At 37.6% G+C, this 27,150-nt stretch overlaps 1 protein-coding gene across 11 annotated transcripts in view; it reads right to left on the reverse strand.

Annotated features, from left to right (window-relative positions):
- The window catches only part of ANO4 (anoctamin 4), a 187,330-nt gene that overhangs the window by 121,293 nt on the left and 38,887 nt on the right, over positions 1-27,150 (reverse strand). For 10 of the 11 annotated variants that reach the window (XR_013182362.1, XR_013182361.1, XM_077178703.1 and 7 more), the window contains one exon: positions 10,348-10,554. Coding sequence is in view for 9 of the 11 variants with exons in the window: in XM_077178701.1 (XP_077034816.1) it covers positions 10,348-10,554 (207 nt within the window). In the remaining 2 variants the exon portion in view is untranslated. Of the gene's footprint in view, positions 1-10,347; positions 10,555-25,445; positions 25,484-27,150 lie in introns of those variants that run through there. The other variant, XM_077178705.1, reaches the window with a different exon arrangement.

The following is a 27,150-nucleotide window of genomic DNA, read 5'->3' on the forward strand; positions in this document are numbered from 1 at the left end:
AAAGTACTCCATAATAATAGCATTAGTACACAATCTGTTTCCAAGACTGAAAAGATTGGGTACCCTGTGGAATTACTCGCAGACCTTTGAAAAACTTCTGACCTTGTAGATTGCCATAGATGCCTATAAATACATAAGAACTTCCATATAACTTTTGATATTCTTAATTGGTTTATTAATTACCTTGAAACAAAAGTGTGTCATCTATCACTATTTGGTATAGCTAAACACATCTTCTTCTAGTATGCAGAAAACACCATTTATCTTAATGGATTTCCCATTGTTTATGAATAAAATAACATTATCTGACTGTTAGCATCCAAGTGGAGTGTCTAAAAAGACTAAAATGTCTTTTTGGTTTTGAAAATTATTGGAACAAAAATATAGGTCTTCTTCGTTTTCAATGAGAAAGTCCAAGGAATATTAGGAAAAAAAAATTCAAACCCCAAATCATTCTGGCTAAATCGAGGTACCTATGCCATAGCTATCTGTGCATGGTCATTTCATAGGCACAGCAATAAAAATACTGGTATTATTTTTGAAAAGCAATTAAAAAATATATTCACTTTTCATTGTAATGCATGACACATGCAAGACATGACATATGTTTAATTATTATTAGAACAAACTCTTTTCTTATCTTCCAGAAGCAGCAGTAGTGAAAGGGAGATTTCTGAACACTTAATATTATTGATTTATCACAGACTGTGGTATTTTGATGGCATATGGTCTCCACTCTTCCCTCCATGAAACCCTGGCTGGCAATAAACACAGTTTGTGCCATTTACCTAGAGATGCAGGGAGCTCTATGTTCAGCACTTGTTCTTTTTCTTTCATGCTGTGAATGCCTTTTCCAGAGACAACCATAGGAAAAACGGACAGATAACCCTTGGTGCAAAGCAATACCTTGAAAATGTCCTCTACTGTCACAACAGCCTGAACACCAGACTACAGGACAGGGTCCTGATTGCCCTCAATTCTCATATTTCCAATTCCATCACTGCTCAGAATGAGCTGTTGAGTGCTGTCAAACCCACAAAGGCTGTGCTCCTGTCATCAAGGGGGAGGCACCTCTTAAGTAGCAAATTTGAACAGGACAACAACTGCAGAGAGTTGATAATCCATGCCTCCCACGTGGGCAGAACCCACATGGGCAAACTACTGGACAACTCTGCAAAAGCTCACAACCTCTTGCTTCATGTCCCATCCATGCTCAGAAGATGCCTCCATCTTCTGACTATTGAAAGGACCCAAATGTTCACACTGAACACAAGCACATCCCTGTGACTAACTTTTCCAATCACTTGGCTCTATTTGGCCCTGGTTCAGATTCTTCAGCAATCAGTAGAGGAACAGAGTTGCACAACAAGCCTTTGGAATTACCTCCTAAAAAGACTTCAGTGATTATACAAAGAGACAAGGCATCAAAGTGTCTCTCCCATGGGGAACAAAGCTACTCTCTTCAATTGTCACAGTGCCTGAGATGGGTATTCACAAGATATACTCTGAAAATGGCACAAAGCCATTTAATATTTATATAATGAAATATAACTAAGCAAAGACATTTCTCCACAGCTGTATATTGCAAATAAGGATCTTGAAAGAAATGTAAGATCTAAACACATTGAGCAATCCAGTCCATTTCCTACTACCTTTATTTCTGGAAAAATAATAGTAAGAATGATTGTTACCATCTCCTCTTTCCTCTTGCCTCTCCTCTCTTCCTCTTTTTATATGTGAGCACACATATAAAAACAAAACTATCAAAGATCACCATCACATGTGATCTTCAAATATTTGTCCATGTTTGAAAAATCAAACTACTTGTGAATGATAAATCCCTTTACAAATATCAGAAGTCATTACCAGGCCATTCATAAAGGGGAGGAGAGAAAAACCTTTGCTAAACCAACAGTTTATTGCAAAACCCTCACCCAGTTCTCTCTATTGATGAGACAAACAGAAAATCTGGCTGCACAGGGAACAATCTAACAGAAAACTTCAGTGCACAAATATTTACTTTATCATAATGTGGGACATCAAGACAGCTTTAAAAAGAACCCAGGTGTCTCTTTCAGGTGTGCTTTAATGTAACAACCAGTTATACTCACATTGTACCACAGCACTGCCTTCACAGTCTGAACATAAGCTGGTAATTAATTCTGGCAAAAAGTACCAGCAGCTAAACCATTTGGGGAATTTCAGCTGTCCTAAGACTGCTGAGGAATGAACATAACACAGGATTGTGAAAACGGTTATCCTGAAGATAGGATAGCAGAACAGGGGTCTATGCAGGGCAGGATCCTATTTCTGACACCAAGTACTTAGCCAAAGGGAGTAAGAACAGTGCAAGTACATCCAGTCCATCCCCAGTCTGTTCCTTCCAGTTTGGAAAGATTTAGAGATTTCTGGAGAGGAAGGTTTCATTTGGATAATAAACATTCCCGGCTACCAACATCCTTTTTCCCACAAATCTGTTCCTTCTATATTCTACATTGCTTTTGAGTTAACAGGTCATCATCAAATTCCTCCCTCCCCTTTTTACTTACCTCGTTTCCAGTTTTCATGAGCTAGGGGGCCTGCCCCTCAGTTACAGCATCATAAGCCCTTTCCCAGGCCAGGGCCACGAAGCCCGGAAATCCACTGTCATTGTAAAGTCTTTCTTACTTTTGTCTCAGACTAGAGCTACCATTAAATATACCTTCTGTACAGAAACTAAACACAGAACAATGAATCCCACCCTAGTCTATTACAGAGAGAGGATATGGTTCTGACCTACCAGTCTGGGTGGAGACATAATTAGGGAGAGGTTATGATAAATACAATCATTCAGTTACAAACTGGAGTGGAAGAATGGGACCAATATTTGTAGAACATTTTGTAAAAATATTCTTTCTCAAAATTTTAATTTGTCTTTGAGAGAACCTTACAAACAGCAGGAATCATGCTGTCTATACTAGTGCAGTTGGCCTTTCTTATATAGCCTTGCAACCTACTATAATTACCAAAATCTGCAAAGGAGAAATAGAGCACTTTGACATTAAAATGCATGGAGTAGTATTGGGCTGTTCACATGAGATGCCTACCCCAAAGAGATTTTTTTCAGCAACTGGCTCTAAGCAGAGTCTCCCTCACAAGCAGTAGGAGAATATTGGAATAGCAAGGGTCATAATTTTCAGGCATTCTGGCAACACAAAAGGTGCAGTTGAAAAAATGTGCAGTTTTGATGATCCTTAAAAATATTTCATCAGTGTAATAGGTCCTGAATTCCTTTTCTGTGTTTGGTGCATTCCTAAAGCAAGGTCTAAACAAAGTACTAAACTCTAGTGGCATCTCCCTTTTTCTATTTTAACCACCCTGAATGTTACCAGTAATGAAGAAGACCTCAAAAAGCCAGATGCTTTGTGCTCTATGGGACCTCTAAAACATAAAATAGTACAGAACTGCACTCCCAAGGATGGGAGCAGCCAATATTGTGCCTCTGTGAAGACACACAGAGGACACATTTGCTTTCCTGACACATCCACCCACTCACGGCACAGGAACAGTCAGAGGTCTGTATGACCCAAAGGAAGTTCCCAGAAACAAAGGACAGATTAGAAATGACTTCACCTTTTTGCTTTGCTGCTGCCCTTATGCTTGGTCTAAGTTTATGCAACTCTTTAGGGCTTTTGAGCTTTTTTAGCACCACAGTACATTGGTTGGAATTTCTAGTGGGTCCATTAGAATCCTAGAAGCATTTACGTGTAGCATGTCTACTCATCCAAGGAATAAGAGCCCCCCTGCTGATTTGTTTTGTTTTGGTTTAGCTTGGGTTTTTTGTTGGTTGGTTGGTTTTGGGTTGCTTTTGGTTTTGTTTGTTTGGTTTTTAATTTTTTTTTTTTTTTTTTTTTTTTTTTATAGTTGTATAGGAAGGTCTGGCAGAATTTTGAGATATCAGGATGAACCAGCAGACTTGGTCTTAGGAAAGAGGTCTTGCTATCTTTTGGACTTTCTACAAACCTTTTGTAGAAATTAATAACACTATGCAGCCCTATTTTAGTTAAATCCCTTTTCTGACTTTAAAAGCATCTCTGCCAAAGTAGAAGCTAGTTTGTTCCATCTTTTGACAGTCTTCCTGCAAGAATCTTTCTTTGGAATATATGTAACATATTTAACATTAGAAATAGAGTCTTACATAATGCTAAACCCCTTTAAGCAAGAACTATAGAGCTAAGAAAAAGTCCCATTTTTCAGTCAAGCATTACAGGAACATAATAACTGATTATTCAAAGTCTCTCTCACTGTTCCTTGAATTATAAGGTTTTTTTTTAGATTAAATGGGTCATTATTTTCTCAGAAACTTTGCAAAATTTTATATATTGTCTTTTTTTTTTTTCAGAATAGAATGGTCAAGTCATTTTAAAACAGCCATGTTACACTGGCTTCAGGACATTATAACCTTGCTTTAGGATCAGTGAGTTTAGTCCTAAGCCTTTTCCTATTTTTTCCCCTTGAAAGGAAACACTCTGATGGTAGAACAATCAGGAACAGATGTCCACAGAGAGTGGCATTTTGCAGCCTTTGTGAGGTGACTACATATTGTAAACTAACAACAGCCAGGAGAGCTGAAATCTGAGAGTGAATTGTACTGATTTTCAAGTAAACATGCATAATTGATTTCAGGGCTGAATGAAAGAATGTTTTATAACAGCAAATAGGAGAGTTATCAAAGCAGGAAGGAAAATAAAAAGCATTTGAAAATAATTAAGTTTAAAAACACCCTCAAAGAAACAGAAAATATCCTCAAAGTCACCACTTCAAATTATTAATATTATTTTTGAAGCCCCTTATTGAGGGCATGCACAGGTCCCTTCCAGATAGACTCAATACCTACGTGTGTCACATGCAGCACAAATTGATACAGAGGGATGCAATTTCTGCCTGCATAAATTGCATTTATATTAAGCAAGACAGCATTGAAAAACAGTGCTTTATATGCTAAATTTTTTTTTTGTTAGCATGCTGTTGCAAAAGTGTTCTCCAAAGTGCTAGAATGAACATTCCAGGAGACTTGATACCTTAAATTTTCAAAGTTACTTTTGTCATAGAAAGGTAAAAGGCTGAATGAAATAGGCAGAATGACTAAGCAAAGTGACAGAAGATTTCAAGCTCTGCATCATCTCCTGGCTAGTTCAGCTCTTAATTTCAAAGTACTGCATAATCACCATGTGGGGTCCTGCACTCAGTCTGATGACGAAAGGTCCTCATGGTAATGAGGCAAACTGCTCCTCTCGTTAGGAGCTTTGCAGAGGCTGCAGAGCACCCAGAGGCAGGAGAATGAACACAGTCTGTGTTCAGCAGGGAGGTGTTCACAGATCACACTTGAAGTACCAGCATGGGAGAAATTTTGCTCTGTGCGTTGAACTTACATTGCTTTGAACACAGGCTGTAGAGAAAGTGAAAAGTTAAATATGCAGGCTGGTCTCTTTGACATTAATGTCCAAATTAAAGTCCTTCTGCATAGGAATGATTCTTGTAAACATGTGGGGGTTTTAATATGAAAATTAGCTTAATGAGGGGAATACTGAACTTTTTCGAAATATGCTTGCATTTTCTATGCTTCATTCCACATGACAGAAAGTTCTGTGTACACCCAGCAGAAGGCATATTGAAAAGGATTGTTCCCTTAATAATGTTAGACAAGTAAGATAACAGCATTACTTTCAGTGTGAAATCAAATTTCCAGATGAATTTACATCAGCCATCCCCATGCCATGCATGCATTTGCTGCCAAGAAGTACTTGCATGACAGAGCTTCCTGGCAGAATTATTTGCAGGGTTTTAGTCTTTTAACCTAGGAGAGATGCGTGCCACATGTCCTGCCAGTCAGCAAAGAAAAGAAAATGTGATTTAACCAGCAAGTCCCACCTAACTAACATAGATCTTCTAAAGACCATTTACAATCAAATGTGAATGCTAACAAGCATATGCATAATTTGTGATGAGAAAAGGATATATTTTGCACAGTAAATTATCATTGTTGAAGGCTTCAGTCCAAGATCTTTTGATAATTCAATGCTAATTAACTTGTGACTAAGCTTATCAAACACATTTCCTTTTTTCCTTTGTTGCTAATTTCAAGAACCAAGGCCTTTTTACTTGCCTCCAAGTCAGTTTTTCTGTTGGCCAAGCCCCCTAGTTCTTCTTTCTTATTTACAAGCTGAGCAAGTAGAGTCATCAATAAAAATGCTGCAGACTGATAAGCAGTAAAAAAAGAGGACCCAAACATAAAGGAAAACCTGTCCAAAGCAAACATGCCTTCTTTTAAGCTTGTAATTTATCAAATATTTCTTATCACAAAAAGCAAGAGAGTGCAAGAAAAGTTCCTCAGTAAATTCCAATGACCCCAGCAGACTTTCACCATAATGCCAGGAACCAGTCCTTTCCAAAATGTACAGTTCTTTGGCTTTGAAAGAGATATTTTTGAACAGTAAATTTTTGAAAGCAGCATTTTCTAGAATATTTTTATGTGTTTCCTGGAGTGAAGAATCTTTGCATGTTAACTAAATTTTGGAAATAAATTATTTCAAAGACAACCCTTTCTTCTGCTCCTGTAGATTGCCTGCAGTACTGATTTGTATAAGTGATATAAGTCACTGTATATACACTAATATATCTAAACCTCAAAATGCATTAAGGTTTTACCAGAAGCACAGAGAGAGAAAACCTTGCCAGAGAACCTCTGTATTCCTGTTGTTACAAAATGGGTAACAAGCGATAGGAAATGTTGCAAGTAGAGAATAACTAAGATTCCAGAGTTTGTCACAATGCAAGAATTTACTTTACTGCTGCTTAGACATATTAAATAAGACATATTTGTCCACAGCCAGAAAATTTAGGGACTCCTAGAAATATGAGGTTTGACAAGTTCTGCAGAATCTGAAAAGAAAGGAATTTGTCACCAAGAGAATGAGGTAAGGTAACATTGTCCTGACTTGGAGTAGATTAACAATGGAAAGAGCAGGCAGAAGCCCAGAAACCAAAGTACTGCTTGCTGCACAGCCAAGGCGCAATGCCATCAGAAGGGAGGTGAGGCGTTTTTCTGTCTCCAGATTTGCCTAACCATGACATTGAGGGAATGGCCTGGGATGACAGCTTAACCCCCTCTAGGCTTGTTTCATGCTTCATTCTGTTGCTCTTACAGAGTGCCTAAATGATGATAGTGTTGCTTTCAAAATGAGCCTTCTGTGTGCAGCGCAGACCCGACTATTGTACGCTGTCTGCAGGAGCCTTGTGCCAATTCACTGCAGCCAACAATGGCTTTGAACTCTCAGCTTCAGCAGCCTTGTACCCCACTAGCCACAACACACCACAGCTGCTCATATGGAAGGAAGATGATAACTATATGTTTCTCAAAACTAAAATCATACTGTTCCTGACTTTGAAAAGAAATGCATATTTGCCTTAATCCCATTACATCTAAATTTATCATCTGATTGCTTATACTCATCTTTGCTTTCCTTCTTTTAAGAGAAAGTTCCCTTGTGCGGGTGCACCTGCAAAGGTGTCAGGAGTCTTCCCTTCCCCATTAATAGCCTTTTTCTTCCACTTGTTTCTCCATTTTCCTCTGTGTTTTGTTTCAGTTTCTTGGTACCTTTATATCTGCTTATAATACACGCACAGATGTTGTAGTTCTGCTCACTGCATGGCTGAGCAGTGCCTCTTTGCAAGCTTGCACAAAAAAGTTTTAAAGTTTATTTATTTTTAAATAAGGTACAGTACAGCCTACTCACCGCTCCCTAGCCACTCTAACACCCAGATTAATAATAGAAGTCATGAGCCTCAGGCTCCTTACTAGTTACAAATAAAACTGGCAGGGAAGTAACTGGAAAGGAATGGTGGAACAATGAACAGTATCTATTATTTCTTGTCCTTAGCATACAGCTATGTATGAACTTCATTCAAAGGCAACTACTGTCAAATAAATAGAATTCATGATAGGTAATAAAAGTTGTCATTCTTGAAAGAAGAAACAATGCAAAGGGAAAAAAGATACTGTGAAGAAAACAGAAGTAGTGTGCTATCAAAGAAGAGAAATACTCTCAACCTGTATTTTATCAAGGATCTTTTCTTTCCATGGTCCTAGTCTCTTTTACTGATAAGAATTAAAATGCCATTTTAAGTCCTAGAAATACCTTCTATTATGCTAGACTGCCTTCATGTTTGGAGTATTTGCTAACTGGACAAAGAAAATTTCAGAATATAGCATATACTACTCCAACAGTGAGAGCTACTTGATTATAGCAGCAGTCCAACAGAAGGCAAAACCCAAATTATATGAACTATTTAAAATTAGATGGAACAAAACCCTACAAACACTGTATGCAGTAGCAGGATGACAGCTTAGAAAAGACTGCTGTAAGATCTGGTATCTGAGTAGTTAATATACATAAGAACATTGTCTTTCTAAAATATCAAGCTGCTTACAATATCTGAGATAAGGTACTGCCACTGGACAACTGATGTCTTAATTTGGTAATGAATCTAAGCTGTTAATTTGTGACTGACTTTGAATGAAGAACATATGATTTTTTGTTTAAATCAGAATTTCCTCTTAGGAGTGCTATTTATTGCTGCTGCTGCCAACCATAATCTTTCTTAGATCTACTTGCACAAAGCTCAAATGGTTGCAGTTTAACCTGGATACAAACACAAATACAGTGGTCTCAAATATAATTGAAAAGGCAGACACAAATCATAGAAATGATTTTTCATTTCAGATGAAAAAATGGGACTGTAAGTCAAGAGAAGACTCCTGTCATAAAAAATGGGTTCTCAGTAGGTTCTCAGATGCTCCTACTGTCCAAAGAGAAGACAGATAAAACTTAACTCATATATTGAAAGATAATCATTATCCAAATGGTCACTAATGAATTCCATTTTAGGAAACCTCTGGGGTCTAGCTAAAAAGGGATCTTTTTTTCAATCAGAGTCCTGTGCACAAGCATGTGGTGCATGAACACCATTTAATATTAAAGCACAGACCCTGCTTATCAACAGATAGCTGTAGAATATGCAGCATTTCAAAATGAGTGTTATTGTGCATGTTCAAGATACTTTTTTTTAAAAACTGTTTTTTTGTGCAGGACTTTTTTTGTCAATCTCTTAACATGCTGTATACATCATTATATATCTTTAGCAACAGCAACATTTCAGTAGTAGCAATTTCTCTACTTGTACGAAGAAGACACAAGTTGAAAAAACAGGACAAACAAGTGAACAGAAAAACTAAAATAAACAAAGCATATGGTTATGAGTCACTGTAAATTCTTTAATCTGTGTTGACAAAGATTATGGTGACTAAATACTATGAGTGCATGAAACTTGTGGCAATAGACCTATATAGCAACTTACAATAGATAATCTAAAATTTAAACTTCTATAAAAATCAAGCCATTTACTAGATCTGCAACTTAAGGGTTTGCAGGCAGAACTGTCTGTCTCACACAAATAGACTCTGCCTCCCAGCACTCAATTAGCTGCATACATCATATATCATGCTCTTTTCTGGGCAGCAACACTGGAAGATTATTGAGACCCTCCAATAAATATGCTACAAAACTGACTTCATGGGCAGCTTTAATTTGCTTTGCTCAGGAAAGAAATTTAGTGTCTAATTTCACTGTGAAGAGTCACTGAGCATGGCCAGTTCAAATGTACTTCACTACTATGAGAAAAGGTATTTCTAAAATAGCACTTTCAATTATCATAACAAGGAATGAACTCACGATGCGAATTAGAATTTGATGGTTCCCTGGAGATTTTGACTTTCTTTTGAGAAGTTTCATTTTGTTAACCAGTTAATCTATGTTCTAAGATGTTGTGCAGATCCACAAGCTTTGTCAGTGTTATAGCAAGAAAGAGTTTGATCTACACCCTGGATTGTGTATTTGGTCAAAACCAATTTTAGTGTCAATTATTGAATTCCATGGGGGATGTCTGTAGCCTCTAGAGCAATTAGCTCAAGGCTTACCAAAATTAAATATATATAAGGGAAGCAGTATTAAAAAATATCCCAAATCTCTTTGCATTAACATTTTGGATACCACTACACATCACAGGGATTTTTATGATTAAACTTAAATTTTTATTTCCCACTTTCAGCTGTACCAACTGCTGTTACTCCCTACAATCTATAATTGACAAAAACATCAAATGTGAACAAAACGTCAGTGAGTAATTCTGACAATCAATAGGTTGCTCTCCACAGAAGGATGACCTTGTGCTATTAACACCAGCCTTGCCATGTCATGGCACATCACATGTGAAATAGGACTGGAAAAGGTATCAAGGCAAATCTGTTACCTGTCTGATGGGTTTTTGCTTTTCCACCAGTGACTGATGAAATTGTAGATCCAGAAGATGAGGCTTCCATTTTTATTGACCCTCTGGCTTGTGGGATCGAGGGATGCCCATCCACAGGGGGATGCTGTGACACTGGGTAGCTTGCTGCAGTTCTCCTCTGACAGACTTGCACACGCTTTTCAGCCCCATGAATAGACAAATTTATACCTGACAGGAATAAGAATTAGTACTGTTAGATACAAGAGATCAATATGGAATAACTAAAATATAAATTGTCAGGGTTTAAAATGGAGCTGCAAGAACGTCCTTAAAGAAAAAAAAAAAAAAAGAAAAGCAAAAAGAGAACTCTAAAAGATTAATTTTCTTGGAAAATTAAAAATGTTAACACCTTTGCTGCTGTATTGTAGGGATCAGATTCAGCCATAGTAATAGATATTTAAATTAATACATAGTTATGGTTTACCAATTTACTGGTCTGCAGGAGGAAATATCTTCCATTCCTTTAAAATAACCACACAGCTCACAAAGGACAATATTAATGAGGCAGCTACCACAAAGTTCATTAAATGACAGTTTTCTGATTGCTGGTTTAGAATTTGTCAGAAATTATTTCTTTTCTTCTGAACCTTTACCCAATACTAGTAAGTCTCATCATATGGAAAAGATGCTAGAGACATTAACTAGCTTTTAAGGAAAAAATAAAAGTCTGTTTTGAGGAAAGCAGTAAGGCTACACATGACAGTAGTAAGACCTTAAGCTTGGAAAAAATTCCACTTTCTCCTGTCTTGTGAAACCTTATTGTCAGTACTGGAAATTGTCTTTCACACCAAAAATCTCAAATTTGTCACATAATCATTTTTTATACTGAAATTGTGATTAAAAACAAGGCTTTATTTTTCCAAAGAAAAAAGCAAAATGGAAATTTCCTTTGTGGCTAATGGACAGTCTTAGAAAGAAATGCTATCTTACAGTAAATTGCTGATTCTGACTTCCTCCTGTTCCCATTGATGCAATTGCTCCAACCCCACCTGAATTGCTTTCAGTATACTCTGGTTGAAAACACTCAGACAATCTCTTTTGGGCAAGAAGGCTGAATGATAGTTCTACACTACTGTTTTACGCTTAATTTACTTGTGACTCTTATTGCTTCTGTCAGCAAACTATCTTTGTTTTTGAAGAAACCAAATGAAACATCCTAACCAGATATAAATAAGCAAACTAAAAAGCAGATGGAAAAGCAGACCCTAAAGCCTTAAATTGTGGATATTGTAAGCACATTGTAAAGTGCAGTCGCTCAAAATCATTGGCTATTATTGATTAGATTGCTCAGTTTTGTGAATTGAAATGTCTAAGAATGCCTTAATGACTCTGCTCTTCTAGCTCCCCTGGAAGTCAATGTATGTGAACCTCCAGGTCATGGAAGAGGTTTAGAATCTCTGAAATATTAATACACTTTGATCCATAAAACACTACCAAGGGGAAGAGAGCTCCCACTTCCGTAGGCAATTGCTGAAAACAGTGGGGTTGCACACAGGAGCAAAGGCTGTGCAAACTGCTTTCTTTTATGATGGCTTTGTGCATTCAGAATTGAAACTGAGTGCTCAATACTTGTCTTTGCTTCCTGACTCCAGAGCTGCTCTCCTGCAATGTGAAATGTGAAGGCATGAGGAGTTTCCTGCAGCAGCTGCTCACCTACTTCCTGGTTTTAGGGCTAATGTAACTGCCAGCTTCTAAAGACTTGAAATCACATCCTTAGGATACAGAACAAATCCCAGTCACCTTATTCTTGTGAAAGGCAGCATACCAATCCATGTGAACAGAATGACAACGAGCTTGCCTGGACAACATGTTTCTTTGACCATGCCAGCTGTAACAGGCTTCAAAGGGTGAGAAGCTAAGCCCCATCTGTAAAATGAGCTCTTTACTAATTTTGCAGTCACTAGAACATTCTGATGTTCAAAATATTGAGCAATTATCCCTAAGGTATTACAAAATTAACTACAACCATTTTGTTTATGCATCACCACAGGTTGTTGCATCATTTAAAACAATCATCCCTCTGAAGCTTACGGTGGAGTCACCCAACATTCAGCACTAAACTTGAGCCTGTCATCAACACATGCTTTCTGCTGGATCTTGGTAAGGCTGTGCTTTCATTTGGTCATGAAAATAGAGACTTATTTTAGGAACTGGCTCCAAACATAAACTGACTGCTACATTACTCGGTTGTTCAAGTTAAGTTGCTTCTTCACGTTCTGAAAACGGTCTATAAACTCTTGTGCAGCTGTGACTGAGCTTCCTAAACTATTTCTGCAACATGTTCTTTTTCAGACATCAAAATAAAGGATACTGCTGCCAGATTGCTGTTCCTAAGAGCTGCAGAATTTGCAGATTGATGACATCCAAAATTAGATTCCATCAAAAACTTGCGGCTGGTTATATGCAACCTTTTTCTTCTTCCACTAAAGAAAGATGATAAATCATACCTCCAAACTACATGAGGAAGACTATTCCAGCATCACTGAAAACTTTACATTCACAATTTTCTTTAGACATATTTAAAATTTAAAAGTGCCTTAAACCAACCACACAAAGAATGTCACAAACATATACAGTATATTTGGAAGTTTTTCACTCCAATCCCATTGATACTGCAGTTATTTTTTCATGGAATATATCCTTTTATTAGGAGAATTAATTTCCATTATTTTCCTGAGAATGAGCTACAGAAAAAAGATGCAAGTACCCTTATTTAATTATAATTTCAGGTTTTTCCAGAGAAAGATCAGGTCTTTCTTTTCTATGTACATTTCTTTTGTTAAACTGCAAGTCTAAATAAATGTAAGACAGTAATACTGCCACAAGCTGCAGCATTACCTTGTTTTCATGTGGGCAAAAGTTCTTCTAAAAGAGATATTGGCAGTCAAAAATACATCCCCAGATAACATGCAGAAAAGCACAGACAGGGAGGGGGAATCAGAAGTAGAAAAGAGATTGGGAACAATGCATGTAGTTTATGGCAGAGGAAAACCTGGTGAACTATTGGTACTAAGCAGACTCTAGAGAAAACTCTCCCTATTCTTCCTGCAAAAAACCCACACTGCTGCTGAATCCCAGGGTTTGTGGATCAGAGATGTAAGAAAACAGCAGAGAGGTCTCTGAAGAGTAGATGTTAAAGTTGACATCAATTACTTTGTTGCAGCGTGACAATACTCACACAAGACATCCAGAAAGAAGTTCTCCAGCAGCACACTGCAGTCTGGGTCTTCAACTAACTGTACTTGCTGGAGTTTTTCTTCTGCCTTTAGGCTTGGCCATATAGCTGCTGACACCAAATCCCCTGACCATTGCATGCCTGGCCGTATGGCTTTTGGTTGTACCTGTCCCTGCAGCTTGGTGATTTTTAAGTGAGCTTGGCATTCATGCTCAGTAGCTGGGTGCAATCACACTGGCATGCTTTGACAAGAAGCACAGATGTTAAAAAGATCAGGGGTTTCTCCTGCATTGCCCTCTGGCTTAATGTAATGGCTCACGAACACCACTTTGGGCCAGGGCTTCAGTGCAAATGCAAGTGAAAGGCTTAAATAGTGTCCAGAATCCACAGCTGACTTTTCATTTTGGAGGAGTGGCTCCTGGACAGGACTCAGCCACCTGCACCTGGCTGGCTGCAGTAAGAGTGGGAAGTAGTCTAGTGTTTTGAAGCTGGATGAGATTTAAGCCTCTACATATTATACATAGCACTCAGTTCTTTTCCTTTCCTGCATGCATCAAAAATCTTTCTCTGTATTTTCAAATATCCACGTGCCTTTCTCTTCCTTACCTGTATTTTCATCCTTTTTTTTCCTAATACAAGCTTTTTGTCTCCATAAGGAGCTGCTCTTCTTACTGACCTTTTGTTCTCCCATGACTCTGAGCTTGCAGGTTCATATAAGACAAACACCTTCACTACCTTCCTGCCAATAGATCTCAGCTGTGCAGTTTGCCAGCAGAGAAGAGCAGCTTCTATTCTGCTTCTGGATAAATTTTATTGCTCCAAGATAAATCTTTTTATTATAGAATTTTTTAAACCATCAATCCTTCCACATTGAGCATATTTTGTCTCTTATAAAGTGGTAATATGCTTATGACGCTTAGGGATTTATAATGCTCCAGATAAAACCTGCGTATGAGAACATTAAAAGGGAGTAATGAAGTACTTCCAAGTCATGAAGCAATAAAATCAAACATAAAAAAGAAAAAAGGAGGGAGAAATTATTAACATTCCAAACACTACAGTGTGCCTGAATGCAAAGTTTTGTGTGACTATTTGTTTTGTTGGCTCATCAGATGCTTCAAAGATGAACAGCAACATCCTGCACTACTCAGAAATCACTCTGCCCATCTGATGGACATTTGCTTTGGCTGTGCACCATGCACCTCTGCCAGGCTGTGCACCATGCACCTCTGCTATGGGACTGAGCAGAGTGACATGGCTCTGGTGCCGATGGAGAAGACTTTTGCACCTGAATTTGGATCAGAAAGGCCATGTGTCCAAATTATACTGTGCAGGGACTGACACCTCTCCACCTGGGAAGGCACCCCCACAGTGAGTGTCAGGTTTGTGTCAGCCCCAGTTTTCTTCCATCTTGTACCACTTTGGGTCATGTATTTATAGGCATGTATTTATAGGTTCCTTTCTGAAGTGTTTGTCTCTAGACAAAGATTATGTGAACATGAATAGGCAATAATAAGACAGTGCAGAGTTACAAAGTTGTACAAACAATCCATTAGCTAACAGTGTTTGATTAGCCTCAAGTGTCCTGACCTGCTTTGTAGATCTTTCCTGGGATAACAAAGTAGTTCTGGCAGGTGCAGGAAGTCCTTTTAGTTTTGTATCATTAGTGTCAGTGCTCCTGTTGGAGGCCAATTACTCCATCTATTTCTCTTTTCTATGTGTGTCTTTTATTTTGTTTCAGCCTTATATGGAGGGCCTTAGGAGCAGATTGAGGCAGGCCCTTTTTTCAAGGCCCTTTTCACAGCAGACCAAGTACAGGGGAGCACAAAAAGTGAGGAAGAAAATGTGAGCTACTCTATCACACATGGTCACAAAAAGTAAAGCAGCTCTGAAAAAGTCTGCAGTCATCAAGGCAGAGATAACCAAGATTGTAAGGAAGCACTTTGTAAGCATGAGTAGAGGGCAGAAAATGAGGTTTTAAGGAGTATTTAAATGGGAAAATTAGATATTTAGTTGCTTTCAACACACAGGGAAGGAGAAAGTGAGCTAATTTGTCCACCTTAATAAACTAAGTACTCTTTCCTTTCCTTGTGCAAATTGCCACATTTCCCATTAAAGTCAATGATGCTCTGCAGACTGCTTCAGCTTTTTCACATTTTAAAGATAGCTTTGATAAAGGGGATCTCAGAAAAGGAAGCGATGTAAAAGGTTTCTCATGCAAACCCAGTTTAATCTGAGATTCAGCAAACAGCTGTACTTGATGCCATGATGGACTTTTTTGCTTGCTCTGAATTCTAGGTGGAAATGAAGGAACATTAGAGAAAAAATCTCCTGCTGTCCTCTGTACACATGCCTGAAAGCATAGTCTAAAGGCAGTTCCCTTTTTTTTCTCACCCTATGTATTACTTAGGTAACAAATACATCCAGAAATCATCCTTAACTTGATGAAAAATGTTACAACATCATTAGGATTCCCATATTAGATTAAAACAGTTCTTAAAAGTTTAAATATCATCTCTTTAATGCAGCATCAAGTATGTTGCCACTGATAACATGTGATTATGAAATCATATCTAAGATCAGGTTATGTTTCAAGTATAGCTTTGGAAATGTTGAAATACTTGTGACTACATCAGATGTAAAAAACCTCACAACTGCAAGCCCTCAGGTAAGCAAACAGAAAAGCTACTACCTACAGAATTTCCCAGGAACTTCACTGGCTGGAGAGAAGGACTGATACTTTGCATCTTGACAAACGACATATTCAGTTTTCTGAGATTTTCTATGATTGCTTCTCCCAACCCTCTTCCTCCTAAATATTGGAGACATTACAGGATTTCCAAAATCTGTAGCAGTTTCAGGTGATGTTGCCTAAATGTTACTTTTTTCTCTTATTCTTTATCAATTTTTTTTTCCAGTTGGCTTCTGAATTTACATCCATTTTTAGCACATATAATTTTCCCTGGAAACAAACCACAGAGCTTAGAGATACAGTTGGTGGAGGAATAAGTCTTTTTTTTTTTTTTTTTTGTCTGAAACATGGTATCCATGGAAGTACTGTATTGAAAGAGATCATGAATGACCTCTTCCCTTTCCCTCTCCATGAAAATACAGAGCTCTATCATATCCCCTGCTCTATTGTCTTCTTCCTGAGCTTAGGAGACCTAGTTTAAACTGTTGCTCCTTTCTAACTAACTGTTGGATGTCTCCAATCATCCCTGGTCACTCTTCTGTTCCTTGCCTTTTTCAAGGGATGAAGACATGAAATGCACCCTAAGAAAGGTTCAAGAAGCAACATCAGAAATGCCCATGATGTTCAGGCTGTGCTTTCACTGAGGATTTACACAGTGACACAATGAAGTTTCTCGTTCTATTCTTTCTCTTGTAATTTCACCTGCCCAAAGATACTTGTAGATGGATTCTGCCTCCCTGTCATATTTGCCAGCTCTTTGGGGAATTTTTCAGTGACTCAGGAGTCTTTCTTTTAACCATTTGCTTGAGGTTCCTATGTTATTCTTCCTTACAAAAGTGGCTATACTACCTGTGATAAAACTGCATCCAGAGCCAGCGTTCAGTTAAGTCTGTTGAAATCCTAATGAATAAAAAGATCATGACCACCTTAGGCCTGCCATCAAAGGGTTGTTTTCACAGCCCTGAATGTGATTTATTGAATTACAACAAGCTAACATTCAATGGTGATTATTTAGCATAACTGAAAAACTCCCAAAGTGCTCAAGGAGAGGCAAGATTACAACCCAAAGTCATGAAAATATCTTGGAGAGAGTCATAATAGTCCTACTTTAATGGTCTACATGGCACTCTGAAAAACCACTTGTCTTCCTTTAGTGTGAAAAGTTTACCTCAGCTATAAAGCTGAGGTAAATATAAAGGTGAATATGAATATATGAGGTGAATATAAAGCTCTTTAGGGCTGCTGTTGAACTAATGGTGATTGTTGCAGCCGTGTTGCAGGTCCATGGTGCTGAACACAGGGTGATGCCTATGCAAGTTGTATGAACCCAGGTGAATAAATGAAACTTTTTTCAACCCCCAAGTTGCCTAACTTGATTAATTTTTAAGCCTTGTGCTTTTATTTCTGTCTGACAATTCATTCTTTAGTTCCTCTGTATAAAAAACAAACACACTGTAGAGTGCATATATGTTATACTTACCAGGCTACTGGAATTAATGCCTAACAATTGTGTGCAAAGTGTGCCTCACTTAAGTTCACCCAGCAACCGGAAACCAGTGTCATTTGTCACCATCCCAGCTGCCTGAACTCTTCTGGAGATTGCCTGCATTTTTATTGTTTCAGTTTTTACTGCTCTCTTTCTGTTTGTTTAATATCTATTTTGATTTACTTTATTGTTCCTATTGGACTACCATGAGTGTTAGAACCACACACATGCTGAAGGGTAATAAAAGAAAAAAAGCGTTCAAAAAAGTTCCTTTGCTTGGCCCAGTATGAAAATCACCGTGAGGAAAAACACCTGGCCTTGAAATCTGATAAACACAATAGAAATCAAAAAGTGAGGCTGATAAAACATTTTTAGTAAAGTGCTTTTCTATCAAAAAATTTGCCATTTTTTTCAGGAAAAGAAAACCCCAAAGTCAAGAATTGCTGTCAAAATTTTTGTTGAAAAAATTATTCTGAACTTATCTGGACTGGAATATTGCATTTTTTTTTTGAAGCTACTTGATGCTTTGTAAAAGGTAATCTAACAAATTGAGTAGAACACAAATTACAATGTAGAATATCAGTTACCTCTGAGCAAGCCAAAAAAACCATTATCATTTCAATTACTGAAACACCATCTGTATTGCCAATCATCAATTAATTTTACTTTAATATACAAATAGTAAGAAATAATTAAAACCATATACATCCAAACCAGAAAGCAAAACAAATCAAAATAATATAATAAAATACAACAAATACAAGAAGTCCAACTAAGATGAAACATTTTAGCTGTCCAGAAGCAAATCCTAATAGAAATATTTTAAGCATTATGTAGAAATGTGCTCAAAATAAATTCAAAGGGGGGGCACGGTAAGCAAGAATATTAGAATTTCTGTGGATTGGATATTTCAGATTTTGATTTGCTGTTTCTATAATCAAGGGGAATAGACTTGCATTAGAATGAATGTAGGATCATACAAAAAACAATAGATTCATATTTCAGTTTCTGTCACAACAAATAACATCACATCAACACTTCTTTCTTTGAGGCAGTTTTCCCTAAAAAAAAATAATTGAAGATTGAATCTGTCTCCTTAAGTGACTCTTATTGATTTGGAAACTCTAAGAGGCAGTTAATCTTGTCTTATTATTTATTATATATGCATAGCATTTACTAGCTGAAAATAGACTCAACACTGAGATGATTTAAAACTTACTTTCACCTGTGGTAAGCACTGCATTTAAGATCATTTTCTTTCTTAGCAAGTAGCTCTTATTCTGATCTTCAAAATCAAGAGCATTCTCATTAAATCTGTTTGTGCTGATTTTGAGCTTTTTACCCATAGAATAATACCCATACACAGCAGTAATACATAGTGCAGACAGTGGGGCAAACCACAGTGCTCTGTGAAACAAAGCACTAAGTCAAATCCCAGATGCTTTTTACTGGCTGAGGAATAAAAAGTAGCACTAACCACTCAGATGTATTCTAAGTGTAGGTAGATTTAAAAGGAGAGAATTCTCCTTTTTTCTCTCCATTTTAATTTGCTGCCTGAATGTCAACTGCTACATTGCAAATATCACAAGTCTCATTTTATCTGATTTAATCGGATATTCTCCATAATGCAGAGCAGTGCAATCAATCTGAGACATCATCTGTGAAACAGGATAAACACCTCAGGAGACTTCACAGATGGGGAAAGGAGGTATCTCAGGATAACTCTGAATGTGTCTGCTCCATGGCACAGATAGTAATGATTTTCAGCACAGCAACTAGGCTTAATTTAACTTTCTCTTTTTGCATCCTATGCCAGGGGACTGGCCTGTCATCAGTGCCCTCTTGCTGTTCCAGTGTCAGGCCCTGGTCACGCTCTCTGGGGCACTCTCAAGCAGCAGATCAAGTGCACTTCCCTGCCTTCACCCAGCCTGTGCTATAGCCCTGGATGTGGGGCCTTTACCAGGCATGGTGTCTAAATCCTCCATGCTCACAGTTAGTCTCATCAACCATCAATTTACTTTTACTTTCAATGATATATTATCATTGAAATTACACAGCCAATGCCTTCAGGGGCAGGCCATAACACAACAAAACTTACTTCAACTCCTCCCTCAGCCAAATAAAAATATTATCTTATAGATAATGTTGCAGCAAAGTATAAACTTTACTAAAATGTTTTTAAAGCAAACATGCATCTGAACACATATGTATCTGAGTAAATTGGTCGAGTGTTCATGTCAAACCTGACCATGTCAAACTGGTCAACTGGTCATGTGCTGGATCAAGTCCAACACCTGAGAGGGTTTTTGGCCTCTGAAACAGCTGTCCATTGTGGGCATGTCCCAGGCTTTAGCATCTCATGTGTGCAGGATTTGATGCTGGATCCCCAGTGGGAGGAGGCACAGAAGTCCCCCACCCCTCCTGGGGAAGGCCCTGATATGGGCTGAAGGATGTGCTGTGGTAGGTTCCGTCAGAGCCTGGATGGGCCTTGCTCTGCAAGGAAGAGGCATCAGCCTCCACAGCCCTGCTTGCTGCAGCACCTGTGTCTGGATGAGGTTCTTCCATGGCAGATATATTTACAAGGGCCAGTTTTACCAGAAATGTTGAGGCATGTGTACTACTTGTCTTTCTTTTGCGCATCATTACCTTTCAGCACACTCCCTCTTGGCAAGTAATGATTTTGGTTGTAATAAAGCCTATGGTGCCAAGCTTTCTAAATGGCCATAAAGTGAAGATGATCCCCAGAAGAGGTGGCAGATGTAGTGTGCAGCAGATGCCAATGAATGTCTGTGTTCATCGTCGGCCTCATCTTTCTGGCAACATTTCAGACCATTAACAGTAACAAAATACCATTGAAAAGAATACATAAACCTGCCATGTTTACATATATGTTCCTCACAGGCATCCAGTTGATTGTTCTCAGCTTATGATCATCTTGACAGAACAAAGCACAGGTCTTGCTTATTCTTCTGAGCTAGATTGTATTTCTGATGGAAGACTAATAAACCCTGAGAGACAACAGTAGCTACATAATGATTGTCTGAATTTGGCAGATTCCATAGACATGGAAAAAAGCTCTCTATTCATAAATACCATTTCAATTCCTTGAGCTCTTTATAGCAGACTGAGAAGAAATTGTAGAACACTAAAAAATGCAGTAGCTACATTGTAGGGTACTGTAAGGTATCTAACAGATTTGGTTTTTCAAAAGACAGTCCATCTTCTAACTCCTTTACTGAATAATAGCCTTGTACAAGGGCAAGGCTCACTGTTTTTTCATAAATGATTTTCTGATATGTTAGCAATTAAAAAAAATGCATATCATGCAAGATAGACTTTCAGGTATGTTTATGCACTACATAAAGCACTGGATATTAATTTGATGTTACTACTTTTTAAGAGGAGGCACAGAAGAGACACAAATTTTCTGAATCCATCCAAACTAGCTTGATTATAGAATGAACCTACAATAATAGAAATCAGTGCCTAAATTTAGCTCCTGTGATTGATACTTTCTCAGTGAAAGGGCATTAATGAATATTCTTTCATAAAACTTTTCCTTTCTTCACTCTTAACCCTGACACTCAATGTCATTAATTTCAAAAACCACCAAGTGAAAGTAAAAAAAGATAATTTAAAAAAAAATCTCACTGCATATGTAAAAATATTACAAATACCTCTAAGTTACACCTGCAAGTATTGCAAGTATACTGAAAATTTTTTTTTTTAAGAACATTCCAGTTGGACAATGATGCTGAATTTGTTCTGAATGTCACAGTGGTTTTGAGGGTTCAAGCCAACAGAAGGTTCAGGCAGAGAGTCAGTTTCTCTTCACAAGTACCATTTTGTCCATAGTTGAGTACCTTCACCAAAAGATGTGTAGAACACAATCTTTTTGAACAAATCCAAAACTGAAATTTCATCACCAAAACTGCCCATAAAATCCTGAAGTGATTCTGAGAAGGTCTTAGCATATTGTAACCCGGTCTGTCTTTGAGCAATACACAGTGTCTGAACAATTAAAAGTGGTTGTGCACTCTCCTCCTCCTATGGTGATACAACATCCACAAAAAGAGAACTCAAATACACAGGCAGCCGCCTATTGAGAAACCAAGAGAATAGTCTGCTAGTAGAGGAATTAAATGCAGAGAAACTGATGGGCAGCTAGTCAGTGGAAAAAAAAAACAAACCAAACAAATATAACATCAAACCTTCTACATGCAAAATGCATTTTTGTTAAAAAAAACCCCAAACCACCCAAGTGCCAAGAACATAAAAAACCCCAAACAATCTACCTGTCTCATTCCTTCCCAGAGGAGATGCCTGGTTATACATATCTCCATAAAGCTGTTTTATGTACTCCCTGAAAGAAAGAGCCAAGAGTACCTTTTCACACTGTATCTGATCTACAGAGTCAAAATGGCACTGAAAACCATGGGTCCCACTGGACTCCTCTCTTCCTTCTAATCCTTTATGAACACAATTCTAAATCCTTAAAAATCCTTAATCTGGGTTTAGAAAAAATATTCTTGTTAAATTTCTATGAAGAGTTAACCACCAACCAGAAATATTTTTCTTCATTTACAAAGCAGTATGAGCCAGCTAACAAGAGGTTTTTGATGAATCACAGCAGTCATAATTACAATTACATGAACAGAAATCTGGGAATAAATTTCCATATATGATTTTAATGCTTCAATCGATAAAGCATACTGTCTGTCTAGAAGTCAAATATGTAGATGAGTTAGAATTGAAGTAGATGAAAGTGTGAGAGAATGAATATTCGATAGGAATAGCATTTTCTCTAATTCTGGATAATGTTCATGATGTTTTCCATCTCCTTATGTGGCACCTTTCCTTGTTGAACACTGGGCATTGTCTTCATTTAATGATTTCTGACAATAACATCTTCAGTGATAAAGCCATGGCAAGGAACTGTTTGTGACACATTCTCTTTTTCAAAAACTGCTGGGTTTTGGGTTTGTTTCTGCCTTTGCAACTCTGAAAACTTAATCCATTCAAAATGCATTTTTCCATTATGGGACTTTTTAAAAAAGTGAATCTAAGGCAGTCAAGATAAAAATAGCTTCATCATTGACAATACTGAGCCTTTCTTTATTTTTCTTTCAAGTCTTCCAGTTAACAATCCATTTTATAGATAAATATATCAGAACCAAAGCATGAGGCCAAATACAAAGAGGATGCATAAACATTCGTAAGTCCTAAAAATTACTGTCCAAATATGCTTGAGATATCTGGTGCTCCTATCAGTTCCATAACTGTTTTTTCCTTCTTGGAATTTAATGGTATATATGGTATATGTCAAAATGTTTTCTATATTATCTTCAATCAAAAGAAAATATCTCAAAGCAGTTACTTCAATCCAGTCTCTCAATATCTACAATTTAGAATTCAATGATTATTTTCACTGACTCTAAAATCACATTCAACGAATACAAAGTCCATATATGTTCTTAATTCATGCAAAATGATAAATCCCTCTCTGCTGTCTTTCTCATTTTCACAAGTGCAAGATACTCTAAAGGTATGAAAATTCTTTTTTTCCTCCCTTACTGTGCTAGGGCACAGCTCATTTCATCTCATCTCCTTTATTCTAAAACTGTAATTGTTATTTATGATGCACAAAGTCTACTGTTCATCCTTTCAATAGAATGAACATGTATTGTCTGTAAGTGCAGGAAAACATGACTTTCTCAGTAAAAAGGATTATGCACTAGGTTTTACTACATGCTGATGGATATTATGAGAAAGATTGTGACCCAGCTCTAATCCCATCCATCAGAAGGGCTGGGCAAGGAGAACATCTGCCAACCTGCATACGGCCAAGCCATCAGCCAATTTTTCACAAACTTGGCCACAGTAATTCACAACAGTCATTTCCTTTTTTTAAAGATTCTGTTTCAGCTTGCAGTCACTTGGCATGACCCACTATCAACTTTCTTGCAGACACCATCTCATGCCTCAACGATATTTTTCAAATGTACAGCTTACTGAATTGCTTGCTGACCTAACACCTTGTCAAGCTTCATCTGACTTTGGAATTTAATATAAAGCTCTTCACAGGACCCTGTACACATAAGAAAAAACAGCCCTTCAGATCACACTGATCCTATCCTCCATTACAAAAGCACAAAAGACAATCTTCTACTTACCCACATTTCACATGAAATAAAAATACCACTGCATGATGGCAGAATATCTCAAAAGAACATGCATTTCAGATAAGTGCTAATAACTTTATTGCTAAGTTTGCTCTAAAAGTTAAACTTTTCTGAAGATATTACATAACATGAGTAATGCAGTAATTGAGCTTATTTTTAACTGCGCTTATTTTTAATTGAGCTACTCAGGTATTGAACTTAAGGCTGTCACCTTTAAATGACTTGCTATATTAATGTAATAAATTTTAAAATTCTTTCTAAAACTTTCATCTGCTTAGATGTGCTTTGTAATCTGCTTCTTCCAGATACATAGCGCATGGAGAGGTTCTGGAGTGTTTACAGCACCAGCTAGCCCTAATCCCAGCAGAACCAGCTTGCTTTTTTCAGGCAGGGAGCAAGACCAGTGAAATACAACTGTAGCCATACAGCTAAATAAATAAACCTGGGTGGCGAGCTCATGGATGAAGCCCACCCTAGACTCTGGCCATGTGGCTCAGACAGCCTCCCGTGGGCAGCTCAAGGCCTCACAATTATGGATTGCATGAAAGGCGAAAAGAAAGTCCTCTTCTGACCTGCCCTCCTGCTTCCTACATGCAGAGTGGGAACACTCCCACACACCCTGGTACACTTTTGGATCATTACAGTCAACCTTGGTAGAACCAACTGGATGATGGGTTTTTTTTTAGTTTTCCTTGGTATTTTTGCAATTTGATAAAAAGTGGCTTTCTCTTGCCAGTCCATTGGCCTCCTACCTGAAAATCTGAAATCTGCCCAGAGACTCAAGTTCTCTGGATGTAAGCTCCTTCTCCCAGTCTAAGAACTACTTTGGACATAGAAAGTTTAATTCTAAAATGCTCTAATTTTGATTATTTCAGAATGACACACCAGAGCTACCATTTCAGGGAAAACGTTGAAATTCCATCTGAGGTACAATATCAGTACAATTTCCCCACTGGCGAAATTCCAGTGGGAAAAGAAATTACATATTCCTTGGATCTAACACATACCAAAAATACAATATAAGATAATCAAGCTGAGTACTGAGAGAAATAAGATATGACTGTTAAAGTTACATTTCACTGAACTCTAACGTGTGAAGGATTTTCTTCTTTTAATGCATAAACAACTGGTTTTCTCCTCCTCTGTTGTTACCTCACTTTGCTTTCCAATTTTAAAAATATTTCTCACTAAAATTCTGAATATGCATGAAAAGGCAGTCCAGAAGTAGAAGAAAGAAAAATAATATTTTAAGTGTGAGAGAAATGTTGGCAAATTGTTAACTAAATATCTACTTAGATGAAATCTAGTGATATCACAAGTATTACCACCAGGCTCTATCTAGTTCTCCAAGTCTATTTTAAGCCAGCATTATGATGAGATAGTTAGCATGCAGCATCCTTATAAAAAATAAAATTAAAACCACCAGAGTCATTTAACTTCCTTTTGCATATAAAAGTCCCTCTAACTGATTCTTGTAAAACCTTATATTCTATGGTAACATTGCTAGAAGCTGTAAAAACTCACCTTTCTCTTAGCTGAGGATGCTTCTTAAAGGCAACTTCCTATGTTTGGAAACTCACTGTAAAGGTTGCCATGGTGATTAATTTTAAAAGTGAAATTCTCCCTTTTTAAAGTTTTTTCTTTAAAGAAGAAATGTGCTAGGGCTCAGCTCTCAGCAAGATAAATTGGAATGAAAATTCCACCTTAATCCTGAAGATTAAAGGACATAACCTCTGTGTAACTACAATTTCAGAAGAAGAGATGTTTTCAGAAAAATTTTGGAAATATCTATTTTTGCCTAAAAATGAAAGAAAAAGTACATCCATAGGCAAAAGAATTGAAGGGAAAAAGCAACATTTTCTAGTGGTCAGATGTAGCCAGCAGGCTAGTTTATACTACTGATAGGATGGAGGAAAGGCAAGGAAAGAATGGTTGGGGTAGCTGAAACTCAATAGAAAAACTGGCAGTCAGCTAGGGATAGTGACATTGTGTGGCAAGAGAAAGAAGTGAAATGCATCCCCAAAGAGAAGGCTAGAAACCAAAGGTCACTACTGAAAAGCTCTTTACCTAAGGCATTGTCCATTTTATTTCCATGGCCCAAGATGTAATGTCACATGGGTGTTTCCATCTATCAACATCTCCTCTCCCCAGTGATGTGCAAAGCTACATTAAACCTTTGCTGTCTACACAGCTGTGTGAGCTGTCAGGGAACAGACAACTGCACAGCTCTGTTCCTGCGCTGGGAGATGGAAAAGTACCATTTCTTCTCTAAAAAACATACAATTTTCAACATTACGTCATCCAACTTGCCCCTGCATAAGCTGTCACTGCAAAAATCACTGGCAAATTAAACTGGGAAATGCTGTGCCAGTTCAATACCCAGGCAATTTATGGCTTCTTTATTCACATAAAGATCACAGTACTGTGAGATAGCTGCATTATTCATTATGTGTTTAATATTTTCTCTCTCCAGGCAAAAGTATCTGTACATACACAATTAAAATGTCTGACATAGAGTTGATTTTAATACAAAGAATCAAATTCGTTTCAGAGACCTGCTTGACCTTAAAACTCTATGGTTTAAATCAACAGAAGGAAAACCAGGCTGAGACTTATGTGGTGCAGTGCCTGGGCATTACTCATTTTACCTTGAATAACTATCCAAGAAAGCTTCTTTACTTGAGCTTATCACATCAGTGATAAGACCACATGGTAAATGTAGAATAGTCTAAGTTATATAGAATTATTTTTCACTCAACACACGTGGTCATGATGGTAACAGAAGAAAACACCTTTTTAAAAATGGCAGAACATGCAAATAATTACTATTACTTCTTTGCCATTATTATAAAGTCTAGTAAATCCATGTGCTTTGTAATTATCTATTAGGACTTCTAGGGAAAAAAAATCCCTGATGTATGGCATCAGAGTTACAGGTATGAATACAATGCAAATAGAGTAGGAAACAGTCACCATCTCATTCCCCAGACTCCAGAGCAGCAATGCTACTCCTCAATTAGTGCTCCCCACACCTTCTTGCCTTCTCTTGCAGGGACAGATCACACCTATTGGCAACTGCATGCTCCCTAAAGAAAATCTAGTTTGTTTTTACTGTCCCAGAGATCTGTGTTTTTCAGCACACAGATTTTAAGCAATGAAAAGTCGATTTTCTGAGCAAAGGGAGAACAGTAGTTCAATGTGCAAACAGCTAGAGTGGTATAAACATTTC

This window comes from Agelaius phoeniceus, chromosome 5 (genome assembly GCF_051311805.1).
Source record: "Agelaius phoeniceus isolate bAgePho1 chromosome 5, bAgePho1.hap1, whole genome shotgun sequence".
NCBI lineage: Eukaryota > Metazoa > Chordata > Aves > Passeriformes > Icteridae > Agelaius > Agelaius phoeniceus.